The sequence below is a fragment of the Egretta garzetta genome, unplaced genomic scaffold (genome assembly GCF_000687185.1).
Source record: "Egretta garzetta isolate BGI_Z169 unplaced genomic scaffold, ASM68718v1 scaffold552, whole genome shotgun sequence".
Taxonomy (NCBI): Eukaryota; Metazoa; Chordata; class Aves; order Pelecaniformes; family Ardeidae; genus Egretta; species Egretta garzetta.
The window spans coordinates 34745-50879 of record NW_009258957.1 but is presented as its reverse complement, the minus strand read 5'-3'; the positions used below and the strand labels follow the sequence as shown (position 1 = coordinate 50879).

The 16135-nt window shown below is 40.0% G+C and overlaps 1 protein-coding gene across 1 annotated transcript; it reads right to left on the bottom strand.

Moving 5' to 3' along the window:
* Positions 1–152: 152 nt before the first annotated feature.
* On the bottom strand, positions 153–15749 carry SEC22C (SEC22 homolog C, vesicle trafficking protein). Its single transcript, XM_035890177.1, has 7 exons — positions 15663–15749; positions 14881–15090; positions 12105–12268; positions 9913–10095; positions 4826–4944; positions 4174–4239; positions 153–2397 (listed from the first exon to the last, which is right to left on the bottom strand). Exons 2-7 carry the CDS (start codon positions 15060–15062, stop codon positions 2197–2199), a joined length of 915 nt encoding a protein of 304 aa, XP_035746070.1. The 5' UTR covers positions 15063–15090; positions 15663–15749; the 3' UTR covers positions 153–2196.
* Positions 15750–16135: the final 386 nt, after the last annotated feature.

The following is a 16135-nucleotide window of genomic DNA, read 5'->3' as shown; positions in this document are numbered from 1 at the left end:
TACAGGATGATTCCCCATGGTAACTCAGCAGGGTGATACCCAGCTTATGCTCCTGGAAAACACAAGCAGTCATCAGATCCAGGATCCTTAAGAAAGCGTTGTTTCTAGTATCAGATTTTTGGGGGTGTCCTTTTTTCAGGTTTTTTTGTGTGTGTGTGTGGTTTTGGGTTTTTTTTAAACTTGTAATCCAAACTCGTGGCTTAGCTCCCTGCAGTCTCTTAAGAGTACCTTACCAAGTAAAGCTGGGACTAAACAACATGAAAACTTAAATCTTGTCAGTTCTAAAACCCTCCCACCTGTGGGGTCACCTGGGTGTCTTGAGGACAATGGCTGAATTCTGGCTTCATTTCTCCACTTACACTCTGGCAGAAAACTGGGGTAATGACAGACAAGCAATTTTAATCCACTCCCTTAGAAGAGTATTCCCTTATGGCACACAGTTCTAGCTCTGAACTGGCTGGCTAAAATACTTCTCCACCATTCCTACTAGACTATTCCTCACAGCTGAAAGGATTTCATTACGTTACTGTTACAGTAAATGGGCTAACATGGGATGGAAGAGAAATACCTACATTTTACTACTGGAAGAAGCTCTGGCACCAAGTCCCTTGATGTCCTAGAAACTGTCCAGGTTGTAATGGGCTGCCTATCAGTGGTGTTGGTGCAGTCAGCTGCATCGCAGAAGCGCTTCCAAGGTACAGCACCACAGGTATCTGGTCTAGCAGTCTACTGATACTCGTGTTTGCATCAAAAGATTTCAGGAAAATTCACCGAGATGCAAGAAAGCAATTTTGTTAAGCATTTCTGCAAACTCAGGAAGACAACTCTGCAGCATGTTAATCCCTTTGCAACCATTAGAGGTAAAGCCTATGTGAGAGGAAAATAAATCTTTGGTGAGAGATATCTGGTGGAAGAAATGGGTCGACCAGAAACCAGTTTCTTAAAAAAAATGAAAGAAAACCTAGGACCACACTTCCACGACAACACACCTACAGCTCTCTACATCTTCTCAGTCTGAGTCTCTACAACCCTTCAAGGACAGCTGCATCAAAATGCTACGCATTTTTTTTTAAACAGACAGCCTAAGTTATTCATTTATGTCCTAAAAATGCCCATATGCACCTCAATACATTACACACAAGAACACCCAGTGCAGCAGAGGTTAAGAATTTCAGCTCTTAAGTACTATATTCAAAAGTGCACACTCAGAAATTCATCTTAGTGTAAGAACTCAACACCATTAACTAAAGGTGTTTTATATAATAAAGAGAACCTGCTCTTGCTTTCCATTACTGGAAATGGCTTTCTACTCACCAGCTATACGTTTTTGTTTTGTTTTTTTTTTTTTTAAAAAGGTGAAGGAGTCAGTGGCCTGTCATAAGTAGCCTTGGAAGATTTATTATCCGTACAGACCACACAAACACAGAATTGCCCTTATACTAAGAGTGACCTTAACCAAGGAAATAAAGGCCACTTGAGCTGAAAGATCACTTATGTTCACTTGCTTTATTTTATGCTGCCCCAAGCATATTTGCAATTAACCAATGAGCACATACTTAACTACGATGCGCTGTTTAGCTAGGAGATATTTATAGCTGTTATTTTTAAAGAGCCACAGCCTTTTCCTTTCCTTCAAAACATAGAAAAATTACCCGGAAGCTCATCCTAATAATTTTCCCCACTGATATTGAACTCATCTAATTATGGCAAACAACTCCTTTACTTACATTTACCAGGAATCTTAATGCTTAACAAATTCTATAGACAAAAATGTTACCCACCACTTTACCTTCATTTTACTACACAATTTTAATATTTTTGGAAGCATCGGCAGGGCAAGACACTGACCTGCCAAACTGTTACAAAGCCCGTAAGATAAATGGCAAAATGCTGTCTCGATGGTGTTAGTCAAGGAGTAGAAGCCTGTTTGTGATAAGGAGAACCTCCATCTGTTGATGACACCTGACAAAATCTACCATGCACCATTACCACATGCCATGTTAAATACAGCTATGTTCCTCACAGTATGTTTGACATGATTACGGTATCCTACTTCATTCCAAGTTGCTTCGAAATATCCTCCTTGCAATAACCAAGGTCACAAATCTTTAAAAATATTCCAAGCTATTTTTGGCCAGTTTAATACAAAAAAAAAAAAAAGTTGTAAAAATATGAGTAGCAAACCCAAAGCCTTTTTCATACTCCGCAGTCAGGCTGTTTCTCCATAAGTTGCCTTGTCAGTATCTGATAAGAAGAAAGAGATGCCACTCCTATGTGAAAGGCTATTTGCCAGAGGTTCCGTAATCCGTACAAGTAAATGTTGCATAAACAAACAGAGAAAAAGAGTACAAACGTCTTCACCTTCCTTGCCGAGCTGTAGAAGAGGTACAAGTAACACTAGAAAAGGACCAGAGAGACAGTGTTAGTGTTAAACTATGTACATATAGACGAGAGACACAGCTGGGAATTGCTGGCATATCCGTGCCCCTTGCATGTGCCTGCCATCGCAGCGATCGCTAAGAAGCTCAAAGCTCCCCTTCAACTGCAATGTTGAAAGGCCCTCCAAGAATAGCCGGAGAGGTGGCCGCAATCCAGACCCTACTGGGTAAGCACAGATATCAGAAGTCTGTCAGCACAACCAGCATCCCTCCTGCCTGCCTCAGCCTGGATTAAAACGAGTCTGAAAGCCGAGCCAGCTTGCAGAAGCCACCTATGATTTTTGCAAGACAAAGGCTTCAGAAGCAGGAAAACAGCAAACCCAAATCTGCTCCTCCTCTATTTGTTCCTGGGATAAGTAGAGGACTTCATTCTCTAGACTTGACTTCATAGAAAGACCATTTCTGCTAAGAGCTTTGGCTGGGGTTTGGGGCTTTTTTTCTTGTTAAATTCAAGAACAGGTGGAACCCATTTGCTAAGCATGTGTGAAGAGCAACAACCCTAAGGGGAGAAAACTAAAAACTCACAAAGTGCTGGCAGAAGAGTTACTTTTTTAACTCAGGCAGTAACAGATCATGCTTTCTCACTTAAGGTCACAGTTTCCAACTGTGCTGATGACACACATAGAGATCAGCACGTATTCTACACTGCTGCACATTTGAGCTCAATTTATGCACAAGCATTTTGTGGAGATGACTGCTATAGATCAAAAGGATAAGGGAGAACTCTTCCTTATTTAGCTTCTCTAGCTTCAGGTGCTAAAGGGAAAAAAGCAGGACAGAGCCTTTCTTTGTGAAGAATGAGCTGCATCAAGTATTTAGATCCAAATTATTATCTCCATCTTAAAACTCTGCTATGAGCAGAGGTCTAAGAAGGCTGAAAGACACTAAATTGTATCTATTATGATACAAGAAATATCTATGGTATTTAAAACTTGCAGAGAGGCTAAATAGCCTTCAGGCAGCGGTCCCCAAACCATTAACCAAATGGTCCAGTGGTCCCCAAACCACATGCCAAATGCAGCGGCACTAAGCAGTGAATACACTGTGGGCATCATGTTATTCCTTCTGTCAGGTAGTAACCCAAACTGCAACAGCTTCCTGCCACGACAGGCTAAAAATTGAAGATTTTGCAAACCACACACTGCCCTCAAGTTAAAAGTTGTGGACTGATGTTTCAGGCATTTAAGGAACCTTTCAAGAAGAACCCATTTGGAGGATATCGTATTTTCCTCATTCAAACTCTTCTGCGTAAGAACGTCAGAGAAAACAACCCATCAGGGGAAAAATAAAATTAAGGAAGTCAAGAACCACATTTGTCTCAAGAATTAAAAGTTATTTTTAATGCAAATCAGAACATTTTCAATAATGTTGCTATCCTGTATTTGCTTAGTCCTTCAAGGTGGTCATGCGCCCTATCACTAAGTCTGCCACTGTCAGAAAGACATCGTGTCTATCCCTTTGGGAAACAAACCACCTTTGGGCTAGCACTTATTTATCACAGCCCCATTTGGCACATCAAAATATGAAAGCACTGAAAAAGCTTGCCACTGCCATTTGCCAGGGGTCAGATTGTGCCTTTCCCTGTATTTGTGCCACTTCACTGGAACACCTCCATGGAATCACCTACGTAGGATACTAAAAACCAAACTGTTGCTCTGCTTAGCTGAAAATTATTTTGTCTTGTAGATTATAATACAAAAATAATCAGGAAGCATTTTATTTACAGTTAACATACCTGAAAAACGCAGGCTAGGAAAGGTAGAAAAAAAGCTATCACATTTCCAATTCCTTCATGGTCCTCCTGTTTGGATTAAAAGAAGTGACAAACAACTACGTCAGCTACAGTTTTTAGCAAGTGCTGCTTGATATTTTAGAACACTATATTTAACCAAGTACCTCTCATCCTAGTTTATGTTGATTGACTGGTACAGTGCTAAATAGCAAGATCAATATCATTGAACAAGATACCAAGAACTGAGGCTTATGTGACAATTCCTGCTAAATAAAACTGTGCCACCATACAATCAGGACACTTTTTTTTCCCCCCCTCTCTAAAAGTTGTTTAGTTTCACATTTGTTCAAAAAAAATTACACAAAAGTATCTAGAACAAAATACAAGAATGAAAAAAAAAAATATCCATCCAACCTGGCAAGACTAAAATACTTGTCCAAATTTTAATCTCGCTAGAAAAGAATGAAATGCAATGTGCTGCGATATACAACAAAACACATGAGGTCTAGCAGGTGAGCAATCAATTCTACATTCCCTGGACAAACAAAACACTTCTTGCAGAAAGAGATATGTTCTTCTAAGAAGCAGAACAGCCAACCTTTAATCTGGCTACCCAAACAACTCTCTTTACAGGTTTCAATTCAAGCGGGGTTACCTGAAATGAATACTCTGCTAGGTGAACTCCTCGAATGAGATTCAAAGCTCCACACATGATGTTCAGAACAAGCGACAGAATCCCCAGGGGAGTCACACGCTGCATTCTGTAAGTGGGGACTTAAGGGAAAAAAAAAAAAAAAAAAAAAGCCATTAGTGAAAGTTAGCACTATTCCTTTGAACCTTTTAATTTAGAACGACTCAAATCAGCTGATTAGGATTTTAAATATTTTCTAAACCTATCATGTTTGCTCCAGAGAAGACCAATCATGAATAGAAACACCTTTTTTTGTTGCAGTGCACCGTTCAGTTCTTCAGACATCCAGAAATCAGCAAGAGCTCTGGAGTGTTTTTTAATCAGATTAAGCAATAGAATTTGTTCTTGAGCTATTTAGCATTCGTGTCTTCTTTTATGGCGCACACAGATTTTTTTCAACTGTTTATTTCAGCAGATTAGCATACTTAACACTCTTCACAGGTCAGTAGAAAAGCTAGAGGCTTTAAGCACCCAAGGGTCTGGGAAAGAGCTTAGATTTCTGACACCCACAGAAGCAAGACAGCAATTCATCTCTTCCTCAACCAGTAATTACGTATCTCCTCCCACTGACAGTCCGGTATACAGCAATTTAGTTTCACCTGCATAGTTTCCATACAGCATTTGGTGCCCTAATCAAGCCGTTGCCAGAACACAGCAGTAGGAGCCAAGGACTTCGATGCTCTGCTGCTAGAGCAGTTGCTGGAGGAGTTGTCAGGATGATACTACCCGGTCACAGCGGGGAAACATCCGTCACTAACTGCTTGCTCTTACCTCTGGGCCTCTCAGGCTGACAAAACGCAGCCAAAACTGGGGCCTAGGAATTAAACTGGATGCTCTAGGTTTTGGCCTCTGAGCCACATTTTACAGTGCATTGCAATTCCTTTTCTCCCAACCTGCCCATGTTTTGCAGGTAGTGAATTATCCGTCTCCTTCCTCTCTCACCTGCTCTACTACTACTACTGAACACCCAAATACCATTTCTTCAAGATGATCCAATTAATACACGCCTAATTAAGGTCAAAGCAATTGTTATAAATGTGTATTTAACTTTGGAATCGGCCACTTCTAATTCAGGGTTTCGGTTGTCTAAAAGCTCACCTATTTTTTTTTTCCCTAGCTATAGTAGCTAGCCCAACAACAGACACCACACCTAGATACTCACCCACATTTCATCCCTGCCCTTGGATCACCACAAGTAGAGCACTGTCAGCATAACAATAAGGAGGGTAATTTGCAGCTCAAGATACCAAATCCAGATCCTCTCCTGCACCGACACACATAAGATACAGGAGAGAATGAATGAGCCCTCAAGAAGTCTCCCCACCTCTCAGGATCTTCTGCCTCCTGCCCTGACATAGCCAGCTCCTGACTAGTATAAACCAAGCAACACAGCAGACATCACCTCTGGCTTCATTTCAGTGACAGATGAAACACCATAACAGCTTAAATATTGTAGTACTGCATGGTTTAAGATAGGAAAACACTCGTGTCTTCTCCTTCAAGAGAGATTTTGATAGATGGATGTAAAAAAGTTTGATGCCAAATTAATATAGGGATATAAAGTATCTTTTATAAGTGTCTATAGAATTAATTTGTCTGGCATGCATTCATACATCCATAATTTCATCTCCAAAGCAGCTGCAAAAGGAACTGTGTTAATTCCATTTGATATATGTCACATTACGTAGCATTACTGCGTATTATCGTCATACGCATGTTCACGTAAATAAATGGTGCAAGTAGCCCTATCATTCAAAGGCAATTTTGCTTTTTTGCTGTGCAGTGGAATTTAAGGTCCAAACGGCGCACTGAAGAGAAGCTGTATCAGCATGTTTCTTCATTCACTGACCTCAGTATTCAGTTTCCTATTATTTTTTGATAAATTAAATAACATTGTAGCTATGTATCTCTCTCTCATGGAAATTTCCTAAGACAGACTCCTGTTTCTTCTTCCTCAGTTTCTACGGGTTTACTTCAGAGGCACACAGTGTCTCTCAAAGAAAAATTATCAAGCACAAGTATCATTCATTTTACAGGATCTTGCAAACTATACATGTCAAGAGTCCCCAGGGAAGAACATTGCAAGTCTCAATACATTGCTTCTGCAGCATGGAATATTATGTAAAAGTTACATTTATTTTTTTTTTTTTTGGTCCAGTAGGATACAGAGAATTGCTATCACAGATGCAGAGGAGATTACAATATCCCGCTGCTCAGGGTCCAGATTCTGTGAAAACTGATCTTGAAATTGTTTGCTGTGGAGCTTTATTTTTGCTATATCATTCTGAGGTTTAATTCACAAACTGAAATTGCACAGAACAAGCGAGATGAGTACTGCTAGGGACAAATTATTACACTTCCTTGTGTGAATTCAATCATATTTTTATAAACAGAATTTCATACTAGACTTGCTTATGACATTCATCAAGGGAACAAGAGAGTACAAGCACTCTTAGACAGCACAATTCCACACAAGCGCAATTAAATGCTAATTGGGTTTCTACTTGAAGAGTCAAATCAGCTTGAAAAGTTGTGCACTTCAGAGTGCAAGAAGCATACAGAAGGTGTTCTGGGGACTGTAGTTTTATCCAGCACCCAGGAAAAACGCAGCTGCAGGTTTGAACATGTACAGAACAATCTGTGAGAACACCCTCACATAATGAAGAAATTGAAACTTCTGCCTCTAAAGGATTTTCTGAGCAGAGGCCCCTGGCTATTTAGGCAGAGACTGACATGAATGCCTGTACCACACTGCATTCTGTCTCTTCAAGGCATAGCACAACAAGGGTTTGACAATGAATCACATACTCAAAGCTCCAGATAAAGACAGCACCGGGAGTGAAAAATGAAATCAGACTCAAACACTTCACAATAAAATACAAGCCCACAAAAGCCAGAGATGTGAGACATCTTCAAAAGACACCTTAAAAAGGACTCTGTGAAGGACTCCCTGTGTGCCTGCAAAAAGACTAAGAACATTCATCAGGGGGAGCACAATGCTGCATAATTTAACAGCGTGCTTACTAGACGAATAGCACAAGTTGTTCTTCTGCTTCATAGAGCCAGTTCTGACGCGAAAACTCTCCCTCTTCACAGAAAGCTGCTTACACTTCACAGCTCTTCTGTACACATACCCCATTGTCCTCCAGAGCTTTATCAGCTGTGCCCACATCCAGACACAAGGTGAGGCTTTTGCAACAGCAGCTGAGGTTGTGTAGATGTTGATCAAGGACACAATGCTAGGGTCTTTCTAGTAAGAATTGGGCTGGGTTTAGTTAACAAAACAAGGAACAAAAAGGAGAAAGAATTTTTAAAAAAAAAAAAAACAAAAAGGCAGGGGGGAGGAAAAGCTCTTATTCCCATATATACTAACAAGGACAAAACTGCCCTGACTTTTCAGACTCCTTTCACACTAAAATGGAGAGCCAGGGGATGTGATCACACAGCTCAAAAGAAGACAGGAACCAGCTACAACCACGTAAGGAGACTGATGTTCTGATCAATCCATTGAGTGATCTATCTTCACTATAGAATGCAGCCACAATTAAATTCTGCTCTCCTGCAACCATAACACTTCAGTGTATGCTCAAGAGGTCTCCTATACAGCAGAGCCATAATACAAATAACATTAATATGGGAACAGACACGATCCACACAGCTAAACTTAGAGCAGCAAAGTGGGATTCAGCTGGTAGGTAACGATGAGAGGAGAGAGACATAAGCCAGGAAAGCTGACTCCAGCTGAGGGAAACAGATGATCATAAACACGATCCTTAAAATAAAGGCAGAACAATCTGTAAAAGTGTTTGGGTTAGACCAGAGAGAACAGCCAGAAATACAAAGCCAGATGGAAAGTAAATGAAAGCAATTAAGAATATGGGGGGAACTGAAAATGTATTTCTGATCTGCGGACACAGACTAGCTTGCAAATGTTTACTGGCACTGAAACTGTTCACACCAGCACAAAGAATTTCTAAGCCTTGTCACATCATGAAAATATTTAACCTTCAAGCTCAGCTCTGAGGAGCACTCACAAATCTGACCACAAATAAAATGTTTTCAATTCTATTTTTTCTTCCTCCTGGCCACTGCCCCTCTATATTTTATCTTAAAATACCTATGTCAAATTACATTCCAGCTCATCCATCAGAAACAATAAGACTGAGCAACTGGAACTTAGTTTTATTAGTGTTTCATAAGCCAAGAACAACAGCAAAAAAGAGGAAATACAAGCTCATGGCACTCCAGCTGCATTTAAACTGCCATGCTAATAGGATTAAAGGCATTTCATTTTGTTGAGGAAGTCGGCAGGACTTTGACTATGCAGCTGAAACAAAAATAGGAAGATACCAATTTTACAATAAAGAAGTAGAGGTTAGTACTTCTAAAAGCAGGTAAAATGTCAGTATTTGTCACAAAAAGGTCCCCTGTCAAACCTCTATGCGTTGCTTACACAGATATACATACCCTCTTTCAGAATTTTAGTCAAAATGCATTAAATTTTAAAGAATAAGGTAGAAGGAGGAAACAAAAAGGAGAGAACAACTCAAGATAGACAGTCTGGGAATGAGAGTTCTACCCTCAGCTCATATTCTTCTCACCTTTTCTTCCCTCAAGGCTGAGCCAACTCATTGAGACTGTCATTACATTATCTTCTCTTAGAGTTTGCAACAAGCAATGAATTAGTGGAGCTTCTTTTGTCATAGAAATTTAACAAACTCCTTTTAAAGCAGGAGAACTTAACATGGAGAATGCCAAGTCCACTTACAACCGATTGTCCATATAGAGAAGCTGATGTAAGGCTGGAAAAAAAAGAGACACTACCACGAATCCTTAAAGGCTCTGATGCATACCTGCTATAATCTAAAGACCAAATGCTGTTTACTATGATAGAAAGGCAGCCTTTTCTTCTGGAGTTTCATACGCATTATATATGTGTGTATAGATGTATGTCTCAGTGCAAAAGGAACCGCTGCTGCTACGTGTTTTTCTGTCGTTTGCAAAGTTAGGTTCGGGAAGTCTACTGTCACCTGTGCGTAGTAGTAACTTACCAACCTCCACATGAACGCCTGCATGCCCGCCATTAGTCATCCCATTCATCAGCTCCGTATCCTCCAGTTTCAGCTGAACTGGGGGCCAGAACTTCAGCTCCTCCTCAATCTTCTCCCAGTTGGCCTTCGTCCGAGAGCCACTTGCACAGTTAAAATGGCATTTCACTTTCTGAATAATGTTATCTGAAACAATAGAAAAAAAAAAATGTTTCAATTAGCTCTGCAAAAGTTAAGTGCTTTAGGTAATTATTAGCCAAATCATGGCATTCCTTTTTCTATTGTTTTTCATTTCTTCCTTCATCTATTTTCTTATTAGTTTCAGGTATAAGACTCCACAGATGGTTAGGGAACAAAAATACCTTTCCCAGGTACTTTATATCACACCCACTGCCTTCTGGATACTTTAAATCTCAACACCCTGCCTGCTGGTGGACCGAAAATGAACTTTCATATTCCATGGTAGATGTAACACACATCTTAAACTACCCATGGACTACCATGAAGCAACTCCACAACGTGTTTTACCAAGGACTAATGTCAAGGATTAGTTTTTTTCCAGCACAGGGATAAATTAATTCAACCTATATTTGAGTCATGAAGCAGCTCTGACTGGCAGAGGCAATTCCACAGTGACTCCACCAACATCCAAGCCACAGATCTATGTACAGATCACCCTGCTTCATCTCTCACACTTCAAAATTAATGCTATTTGCAAGCAAATCCCTTTCCACAAATGTGGCTGCTGGTTTGACAGGAGTTGCACTGAGACTAAGTAGAGAATTTGTCCAAGTATGAATTGCTCGCACCTCCAGAGCTGAAGTACCTTACTGTGGGTATTGCTACTTCCTATTTAGTTGTGCAAAGATATTGCCATGTTCAGGCTATTTCAAACGCTTAGGGAAATAAAATGCAGAAAGGTTTATTTTGCTAAGATATCCTGTAAGTAAAATCCATATCCTTAAGATATTGTTATGCTGGAAGATTTGCATAGGTTGACACCACAGCTATGACTGGATATGATAGGTATGTAACAGCTTAAGCATGAGTTTTGAGACCACACAGGAGGGCTTTATGTTGTGCTAGAATACACAGAGCCATAAATTCCTTAGTGAAAAATCCTGTATTTTACCTTAAGTCAGCCTGCTATAATTATCTGTAACTACCAGGCAAAAGGTCTTATGCATCAAGTGCATCTTAGATCCAAAACCAGGAAAGATAGGAAAAACCAAAACAACAAACAAACCAACCAACCACCACCAAAAAAACCCCAACAAAGAAACCCCCCAAAAAAACACCGCACAGCAACATTAGGTAGACTCTGTAACAAAATACAGTATAATACTAAAAATGAAAAAATAAAAAAGCATTGTTTTCTTTCAAAAGAACCTTATGCAATTAAAAGAGGCTAGAGATTCCCAAATTCCTAATCAAGTTTTTAAAAAACAAAAAAAAAAAAACCAAAAAAAACCAAAAAAAAAAAAAAAAAAGAGTAATTTGGATCTCAGTACGTAATTACATCATGCCTGGAACGTGCCCTGCAGGAAATCCAACCAAAATACAAGATGGCTGTAAAACATGATTTCCTTGTGGATTTCTCAATCTTTTAAGCTTGAGCTTAACACTATTCCCAAAATCTGGATAGAGGTGTGCTAACCCACCACAATATCTTATCCTTCCACAGAAGAGAGTTTCTCGCTGCAAAAGAATTGTGTTTTTCAAAGCTGTGAGGTTCAGCTGCTACTTGGCAAGAAAACCATTTATATCAGGTTAAAAAAGAAACACTAGGCATGATTATGAAGTATTATGTGAATCCAAGTCATGCCAGAAGTAAAGCTGCCCATAATAATCTATTCTGTCTCCCTTTTTTTTTTTCCCTGTACCCATCTGTCTCCACTTGTCAGATTTCTTTTTAATTAAATTAGAAAGTGTTTGAGATGTGGATTTCTTTTTTCTTCTGTGCTTGCTTATTAATCAACACAGCATTTTGTTCACCTATTACAGGGGCTCTCAGGAACTGCAAAAGCAATAATCTAATAGTTTAATGCGGTTACAAAATCTTCTCCCACACATGCATGCAGAGGCACACACACAGAGATATGTTTTTATGATCAGGCTTTGGCCAGGAGACATTATTTAACATCATAAATGTAGCAGATAAAGAATTCTTACTATTAGAGAACAAAGCTACAAACCAAATTCAAGAAAAGCATACGGTCTGGAAGCTAAACTGATGCTTGTTGTATCATAAGAAGCAGCAAACTCCCACTGGAGCTCTTCCAGGAAGCAAAACGCCATGATGGTTGAGTAATTGCTGGAACAGATTGCCATGCAGGCAATATCCCCAGAGGAAAGGAAACTGAAATAGAGGGGGGGAAGAAGACAAAAAGTAACATCAACATAAAAAGGTAAAAGAGTCATGCTGAACATGAGAATTAAAGTGTGCTTTCTGTCAAAACAAAGTGTACAGACTGCGCTGAAAGAGCAGACGGCAAAAAAATACATTGTTTGCACTGCTGTAATAGTCCTGCAGCCCCTGTAGATATAACGCTTGTTCTGAACTCATTCGGTATGCCTTAAGAGTACTGAAGATCACAATACAGCTTTTATTAAATTGCCAGATCGGTAAAAATTGAGGACATTATTTTCTCAGGCTGGCTTTAAATCATCTTAATAAGAGAAGAGATGGCCAGAAAACATCACAGGCAAAGAAGATTTTGAAAGAAAACACAGTGGCTCTCCACAAACAAAAGTAAAAACAAGCAAGCTTGTTCACAGGAAGCAAGCAGATGTATTCCTTGCTCCCCTTGAATATGACAACTTGGTATTAACAGCAAGAGATATTTATTAACTTGCACAAACCAAGATATTCAAACACTGTTACTGCTAAGTCATCTGTAACAAATAAAGATGAGTTTGTATCAGAAACAGCACAATAAAAACTCTACTCCAAAAGGGGTCCCCCTAACACTGAAGCTGTATTTATGCAGCAGTTTCCACTTACAGAGAGCCCCAAAACCTTCTAGTAATCTTAACAGGGGATTCATCTGACCAAACTGTAGGCATGTACCGAAGGATGAAATAAATCACTCTCGTCAAGGCTTCGTTAAATAAGATGGGAGTCAGGGCACCTAGTTCAGATGTCAGCACCCATAATGTAGATAGCTAAACTTCCACAGCCCCCACCGTAATTACGGATTTGTAACTATGAAAGCAGCCTGTGGAAATCCTCCCTTAAGGTTAGCCATTTGTTAGCAATAGTTCAGTATAAAACCAAAGCTCTGAAGCTGAATAATTACTCTCTGTACTTTCTCTCTTTTCTACTCTATATGTGTTTCATCCCTCTCATACAGAAGTACTTGTGGTGTCTGTTTTATCACATTTTTATTTATTTACTGTACTATGTGCTTGGGATTTATGGTTTCGATTAGCTTCGTTACAGCCTAGTTACACTGCCTATGTTCCCTAAATTCCTTTTCTCTCCAGCTCACAGCTGAGGATCAATGCCATGCCTGCGTAAAACTGGATCAACACCATGCCTGCGTAAAAATACCTTTTCCCAGTTGTCAATAATTTATAGCCTTTATGCCATGTATCTCTTTGCACTCTTCTCATTTCAGAGCCAGATGCGTAGCTACTTCTGTAGAGACTACAGAAGATTAAAAGCAGCAGAACGTGTTAGCATTAAAGGGCACAAGTTCGCTTTGAGGGAAAAGGAATTAAAATGCTAATCTCTGCTTTTCCAATTGATTCGCTGTAAGCTCACGTATCTCCTTTCTCCAATCACTACCCTAAAAGGGATACTTAGTTTTAGCTCAGAGTCACTTTAAAATTTTATTATATTTGCTAACCAGAAATGTGATCACAAGCTAAAACTCATTTTTAGAACTGAACTAAAATCAATAGTAAATGAAAATTCTCATCTCTGAATGAAACGTTAGCTTCTTAAAATAAAGACTAGCAGATCCTTCTCCAATAAATAAAAGCAAAGATTTGTAATTTCTCCATACTGGCTGTTGTCATTATGCTTCATAGAATCATAAAGGTTGGAAAAGACCTCCAAGATCATCAAGTCCAACCATCAACCCAACACCACCAGGCCTACTAAACCATGTCCCAAAGTGACTGGGCTACAGGTTTTTTGAACACCTCCAGGGACAGTGACTCCAGCACCTCTCTGTGCAGCCCGTTCCAATGCCTGACCGCTCTTTCAGTGAAGAAATCTTCCCTGATATTCAATACAAACCTTCTCTGGCACAACTTGAGGCCGCTGCCCCTCGTCCCATCGCCCCTTCCCTGGGAGCAGAGCCCGACCCCCCCGGCTCCCCCCTCCTCTCAGGCAGTTGTAGGGAGCGATGAGGGCTCCCCTCAGCCTCCTCTGCTCCAGGCTGAACACCCCCAGCCACTCCCCAGCAGCCTTGTTCTCTTCAGGCCCTCCTCAAGACAAACAATCAGCCAGAGCTTCTGGAGACTTGAACCCTGCTGGTGTTCAGAAAATTAAGTGGGCAGCACGTAGGAGGGAGTCGGGGCAGCTCTGTTGCAAGCCAGAATCAGAGCTGTAAGAGCCTGAAAGAAGGCATCAGCAAGGCTTGACAGTCACTGAAGGAACAGGTTTGAGGGTTAGACAGCACTAAGTAATTCCTAGGCACTAGGATGGTGACTTAGAAGGTATTTCTAGAAGTCCAAGATACTCTAATAGCTAATAGTGACAAGTACTGCCTGTCGAGCAGAAAGCATTTGCTACAAAACATGACAACTCAAATAAGCAATTCTTAACATACGCTTACTAAACTGAGTAGGAGCTGCGGTCAAAATACTGCTTGGAGGTTACAATTTAGATGTGCATGGTGGGACTTCAGATGGAGTTAAGCACTACAGAATATACCTAATCCTTAAAGTTCAACTAATCCCCAGGACAACCATTTCAAAAATTAAAGCCAAACACCCAAACAAACAAGAGCAGGGACTTACTGTATGCTAAGGTCACGTCCTTTTGCCGTGCCTCGACTTGGATACTGCGCCAGAATTGAGGATAACGCCTTTAATCTCTTTCTGCATTCCAGAAAGTCCTGGTTGAAATGAAAATCTGTGGAGGCTGAGAGGGGAAGTCCGTCCCTCACTCGCACCACACAGGCAAAGAAGATCATGGACATTCTCCACTGAGGTATTCATGAGGACAACCTGAGTATCAAATATTCAATTAGGTTAATGACACATGAATGGATGTGATATCTGCTAATTACAATCCAATATGCTAGCCTGAAATAAGTCAAGGTAAGAGTTTATTCACCACTGCTACTGAACAGTACTTCTCGTAACACCACTGCCGCTGAAAGGCAATCAAACGGTTCTCAGAGGTCGTGGCTGAGTCCATTTTTGCCTCTCTCAGAGAAAAAGGTGAGGCAGGGCTTTTGATGGGAATCCTCTACCTGAAAAATGTCACTATTTCCCCTCCTTCTGCTTTACCTCAAGCATCAGAAATACCGAGTAAATTTTTGAAAGGTATTTATGGAAGCTGGCAAACTCCCACTGACACACTGCATCTTTATTTGTGTTGCAAATAGTTGCATTAGTGTTCCAGTTGTCCGATTTCTAGTATAACACAAACACAAAAATAAATTTTAGGCTCCAGCCTGTCAGGCTCTTTTTACAGAATCAACTAGGACTAAATATAGAGTAAAAGTTGCACTCTCCTGACTTCTTACTCTTTAACAGGTCACAACCTCCCATGAAAAGTGATTACTGGTATTTACCTGGTACATTCAGAACACACAAGAGAGCTGTCCTTCGGACATACCATGAGTATTCAGTGCAAGATGATAGAAGAGTAATGCAGCAGCTCACAGTCTCTGAAAGATAACCATAATGAATGATTTAGAAAACTAATGACCTATATATATATATACATACAGACACACGTATTTACAATGTAAAATCTCCCATGCGGTGGGTGAACACAACCGACAAAGTATTTTGCCTAAAGGAAAACACACAACTAATTTCTTTTTCCAATACATCAATCCCTCAATGCATTCAAAGATACTACAAAATGATATGCAGAGTATTTCTGATGCCCCAATCACTGTTTTTAAGTTATCCTAGTTTTTTGTAAAAGAGCAGCTCTAAATCAGCAGGCTTTAAGTGATTATCACAAACAAGTCAAGAAAAAAGAAAAAAAAAAGGCATTTACTCTGCTTCAAACAAACTACATAAATGAACCATTAGG